The 6,325-nt window shown below is 36.0% G+C and overlaps 1 protein-coding gene across 1 annotated transcript in view; it reads right to left on the minus strand.

The window, feature by feature from the left end:
• commd10 (COMM domain containing 10) overlaps positions 1–1,226 on the minus strand; it is a 50,151-nt gene extending 48,925 nt beyond the window's left edge. The window contains exon 1 of the mRNA XM_036527182.1: positions 1,116–1,226. Coding sequence (XP_036383075.1) covers positions 1,116–1,144 — 29 coding nt within the window. The 5' untranslated portion in view covers positions 1,145–1,226. The remainder of the gene's footprint in view (positions 1–1,115) is intronic.
• Positions 1,227–6,325: the final 5,099 nt, after the last annotated feature.

Below are 6,325 nucleotides of genomic sequence, written 5' to 3' on the forward strand. Positions count from 1 at the left end.
CCTTTCACACCCAACAATATATTACATCAACAATAAAAAACCTACGCAGGGTTGCTTATAACAAGTTACACTGTGCCCGGTGATACATTAAAACAGCCTATAAAATCGTCTCTGAGGAAACTGTTTGATACCCTCATTCCAACAGCGACTTGTTACAATGTTAACCCCGTGGCCACAAGCAGACCTGAGGTTTCAGACTAGTCTGTTAACCTGGAATTAAATTCCCAGATAAAGATTACAGATTGTACCAGGGCCCCGGGATCACTCTTTGATTAGTAAACTTTTGATTATACATTTGTTTAATCACAGACTTATGCCATAAAAATTAAACAGGAAAGCTCTGGTATAACATTTGAGACGGTGAAACACTAAGACTTTTGCTAACTTAACGTCTTTCTGTAAGTACACGTTACTAAAATTAGCAACAGCTGTATGCTTAGTCTATATTGTGCGAGTTTTTCAGCTTCGTGTTCGTTCAGTTTTAGTATATATTCTCTAGCTAACCACCAAATGTTATGCACTTGTTTCTCTTGTGGTTATGCATCCTGCCATGGACTTTTAAAAGGCCATGGACAAGAGAATCTGCCAAATAAAATTGTGTGTGTATAAAATTATATATATATATATATATATATATATATATATATACACCATTTTATAATAAAAATGCAGCACTTGCACCCACCTATGCAAATACATTTGCATACTCTTCCCACCCGTTCTGAACTCATCATTTTGTCAACATTTTGATTTTCTAGGTAATGTTAATGATAAACAGCTCCCAATCAACTCAATACTCAATGTGCCTTGCCTGCTAGCAAGTATATTTCGCCCTCTAAATCTAACCAATACCAAAGCAAATGGCTAATAGGCTGGCTAGCTAACCACTTTCTCGCAACTCTGAATGATCATGTGAGGTTGTGCTTAGGTCTGTGGTTAGTTATCTAACCAATAAAATCGCTAGCTAGTAAGCTTGAATAGTTAGACATATAGTCTACCTACAAGCTACCAACCTGCGGTTGATAGCTTTCCATACATATTACAGTTATTTACATTAATATTTGATAACTCGCTAGCAACCTAAATCTATGAGAAATATATCTGTAAGTGCTTACCTCTGGGTTTCTTTGATAATAGATGCCATGATGACAATACTAATGCATTCGTTTTGCCCTCGCTAGCTGAACAGCTGCCTAGCTATTTCTTCATTTATGCATTTTCCTTCACTTCCTGGGTTTGGTCACATGTTCCCTATCAGCTGATCCAACAGGGTGTCGACCGTTACAAACAGTACGAAGGTTCTAAAACGCGAGCATCTTCCTGCAGTTGAAACAGTGCGTCGGTTTCCCAAAGGGTGCAGACAGTATAGCACCGCAGCAGGGAGTGAGTCACGTAAACATGTAAGTCACGTAGCCGGTGAATGGAATCAGAAATCAAAAGGTGGTCTGCCATAGCGAAGCAGAAGTCTAAGAAATACATTCGTGCGCCTCCATGGTGCTTCCTGCTTAGGAGTTCGTTCACAAAACACATAATCATTCAGATATCTATCTCAGCAACCTGTGTGTGTGTGTCGCTCACGCTGAATTACAATGTCCACATGAAGACGTTTTAGTGAACAAAGCCAGGGACTAAAATATGTATTAGAAAAGACATCAACCATTGAACAGCTGGTGCTTCATATTAACAGCTAATATGCAATATTTAGCTAATATATGGGTAATATTTATTGTCACTATTCCTTTTTCTAACTACTTTTATTTTCTTTTGTAAGTGTAACCTCACACATATCTGAATATTGTTTTCACACATTAGATTATCCATGACATTTTAATTTCATTTAGAAAAACCTCATACTATATTATTATTATTATTATCATCATCATCATCATACCTTACACTGGTGCTCAAGTTTAACATTCACAGTACTACCTGGTGAAGGAATAAACAGTTGTTATCACCACACATACAGCCATATCACTGATATAATATGACAGGAAATTATGTCTAGCCAGTGAGAACTCATTACTTTTACCTCTGGCATGACAAATTCACTTGTGCTGCATAGGAAAACAGACTTGGTAATAGATAGACATGGAGAAAATGAAACAAAGGAAAAAAGTAGAAAGTGAGAAATGGGCAAAGTCTGGCCATTTATTGTGTGACTATGTGGAGCTGTACTTTAATTCTGTATGTTCAGTTGAGGCTTGATGATTCATAAGTAAATCCTTGTCAGCAGTGAGACCTCAGAGCCATATTGCTACTTCTATGGGACACCACAAAATGGCTAACTCTCTGCTGAATAGGGTGCTTTTGATTTATCAACACAATGAATGGAGGTGCAGGGTCAGGGTTAGGGTTTTAGAGTTACGGTTGGAAGTGCAGTGATGGGGACACTGTGCTGCTGTACATACTGTCATCTTGATGAGATATTACACTGACTCTGTGTGATTATTACAAATCCCAGTACTCTTCAGTACTCTTATGGCAAGGAATAGGGGTTTCCCTGACACCCTGGCCAAATTCCCAATCTGGCCAATTATCATCCACTGGTATGACTGGCTAAATAAATCCCCCTTTCCCCAACTCAGCTGCAGTGTGCAGACCATTCTGGTAGAAAATATCTGCTGTACATCATTGCTATGCGTTGCTGGCGGCTGAAGACAGTTTTCAGTGGAGAGGAGGTGCTGACTTGAACTCCAAATTGCTCTTCAGCTCCACTGCATTCTCTAGACCATCCAGTCACAGCTCTTCTTCAAAGACACAAAGTCCCGACATGCTACCTCACCACTATGGCAAATTATCATTTATCATCAAATTGTAAAGGACACTACATCAAATGAAAGTAAATTGATGGGCTGATTTTGAAACCAAGGAAGGTGCTACATGAGTTTCATGAATCATCATTATTATTAAAAGATAAAATTAATACAATTACATTTGAGAAACTTGTGCTTACATATCCCAACTACAGACTGCTGAAAATCCAAATGTGACAAAAAAAAGGTTTACAAAAAAATTTTGCGATATGTGGCAGAGTGGGTTTGCAATATTGCTGTTGTCAATTTGACAATCAACAACATTGTAAAAAATAAAAACTGTACTTTAACAGCATAAGGCATGGCATTGAAGCATCATAGCACAGTCACGGTATTTATCTGCAGATTCAAAAGAAGAACACGATCCAAAATCCTTCTCCTTTAACTTATACAGGCTAGAACTCTCACCAGGCCTCGCCATGGCAACTTAAAGGATTTAATGAAGTGAAGGAGGCTTAGCATGCCAGAATGGAATTCCCAGACTTCTCAGCAAATTTAATCTGCATATTCCATTGAAAAACGCATTAATCATCTCTCCCTCTTTTCATTCACGTTCACAGAAACACAAACCAGGATTCCGTATGGCAGTTACATAAGTTAATGACCTGGAAGAAAATTTAAAAGGTAAACTCTTCTCTGTTGGAACTAATTGGTTTCCTAGCACAGATTTAACTCGTTAAGACTCACAGGTACCCAGCAAGGTAAGCAACACAAGGCAAGCTATGCAAATTAGCACTATTGTTAATAAGTTCAGCATGAATGTAAATACATATATAACTGAAGTGTAGTAGCACTATTGTTAATAAGTTCAGCATGAATGTAAATACATATATAACTGAAGTGTAGTAGCACTATTGTTAGTAAGTTCAGCATGAATGTAAATACATATATAACTGAAGTGTAGTAGCACTATTGTTAATACGTTCAGTATGAATGTACATACATATATAACTGAAGTGTAAACAATCCTATTAGGAATAAATACACAAAATCATTTTTAAAAATAAAAATATTCCACAATGTGTGTGTGTTGGGATGAAATGAAGATTATCATAGATTCATCACCGTAATCACATGACAGGAAAGAGGAACATGACCTTGAGCAATGAGCGATGAGAAGTTTACCAGAACCACACAGGCACACATACCTCTTCATTACATTATTCACAGTATTCATTTGCAAAAGTCAAGTGAAAGATGGATGATATAAATACTCTTCTTTTAACCCGAATTTATTCATTCCCAGACAGGATTTGACATAAGCATTAATGAAGTGGAAGAAATTGGAAATTAAACCCTTAGGAACAGTTGAACAGCATTTCTGTGAAATGACATTAAGCACATTTAAAGATAATGCCATCCTGAGGTCTGGGGCACCAAAAATATAGCAACACTTAATGGTATCATTATTCCATTCCCTCTAATTAAAGGGCACCTATTACAGTGCTCACATTAATGACTTAAAATAACTGAAGAGACAGCCATAAATGACGTTCCTTTAATTATTTAGATGAGTCAAGCCACATTGTGATGACACAATTTGTATAAATAAACAACACTGACAAATAAAAAAGTGCTTACCAGCCAAACAGTGATTTGTAAAGCAGAGGGAGGTAATGCTGGGAAGATACTTAAGTAACCATGTTTTAACTGATATCCTCCATCAGTTCAAATGAAGGTTCTTTCTTAAAAAAATATGAAATATGTGTAATTCTGTTTTTTGTTTCAAGGTTCTAGACAAAATATGTACAGCATAATATCTCTGGTGTTACCATCAGTAGATACAACATTGTCACGCAATTACAACATTACTACAAAAATAGTACGTAATGAAGCAATTCTTACTTGAAGATAAAAAGATTCCATTTGTTAACTTAAATTCACATTCCTGAGGCTTACCTTTTATTTGGTTCTAGATTCCTCCAGCAACTGTTTAAATTTGTATATCACAACATTTTTCTGTTTTTTTTTTTTTAGCTGGTTGCCTTGTTCAAACAAGTTCACCATTTGTAATTGTGACAACTGGTGGTTACTAACTGGAATGGATTGTTCTTCCTAATGTGTAAACAGCAAATATTAAAAATTATGACTGTATAGTCAGCCTTCTGCACTGGATGGTAAAACAGGAATTGATATACGGTGTAATGTTTCCATTGCTGTAATGTCACACAACATATTTTATATTCAGGTCTGACAGCGCCCCTTAAAGGACAGCCTGAACCTTTGTTAAAACCTGTCCAACAGATAATAAATTCAAATTATGGACAACATCACTATGATTTAATACTTTATTATGTTGCAAAAGAATGCAAAAAAAACAACCCCTTACATGCAATGATTAAAAGCAACAGCATTTAATTGGCTTCAAGCACTACTGTGACATCTTTCATTAAACATCCAATATTACGGCATGTCAATAATTCCCACCACTTTTTCATAGACTACTCGCCATTTCCCACTTTATGCTCATCTGCATCTTTCTGCCATAATTATACACATTAAAAGTAAGAAAACAAACACCATTTTTTCTGAGGGCTGAATCACTTACACAATTCATTGTTTTCATGATCTTCCAAATTAATTACCATCACTATAAAGGAGGTTCAACAAAATACAAAGTAAGGCTGGAATCCTGGAAGCTCGTGAATAATGTTACAATGTTACTGTAAAAAAAAAACTGTTATTGTACCGTAACTGTAAATACAAAGAATGATTTCCATCATATAGTTACAAGGCAATTACTTCCCCTGTGATTGTCAAGATTGTCAGTGACCTAAACAGTATGACTAGGCATGGCTAGCCAGCAGGTATCAGTCCTCTGAGGGAAACAAGGGGAAGGTTTCTTTTGTAGAACCTTCTTCACTTTCATATGGGCATGCCTTTGAAAGAGCATGGATGGCTGTTAGTGATTGAATCTGTAAGCGATCCAGGCAAACACTTCTTATCCTGATTTTATAAGATATGTCTTTAAGGCTTTAGAATGTGATCTGTTGACAGGGAAAATACTATCTGTGATGAAGCAAGGGGACATTATTGGTATGTATAAATACTAGACAACTAATGAAAATTGCTACATAAGCACCTGAAAAAAAAGATAATTTAAAGGTTTAAAAGATTTTGAATACATATCAGACAAAACAACAATACATAGTGTAGGTCTTTAGATAATTGAATATAAGAATATTTTAGCTAGTTTTACAAAGTACTGTTGGAGTACTCTTTTCACTCTTTTCTTCTCACAATACTGTAGCAGCCAAGACATAAGGGCACACCTTCAGAAAGGGCAGAGGAATGTAATAAATAAACACTGTAAGAGTTTTTTCTTTTTCTTAAAAGAAAAAAAAAAGCCACATAAATGACATTCATTTTCAACACGGGTACGTGAAAGAGAAACACAAAAGAGAATCACACAGTACCTTCATGTTTTTTTTTTCTCCTCTCTCGCTCTCTTTGAGAAAAGTTACTCGTCTATGATTTTTTTGGGTAAACAAAATTTCGTCGTAAACATT

The sequence above is a fragment of the Megalops cyprinoides genome, chromosome 4 (assembly GCF_013368585.1).
Source record: "Megalops cyprinoides isolate fMegCyp1 chromosome 4, fMegCyp1.pri, whole genome shotgun sequence".
Taxonomy (NCBI): domain Eukaryota; kingdom Metazoa; phylum Chordata; class Actinopteri; order Elopiformes; family Megalopidae; genus Megalops; species Megalops cyprinoides.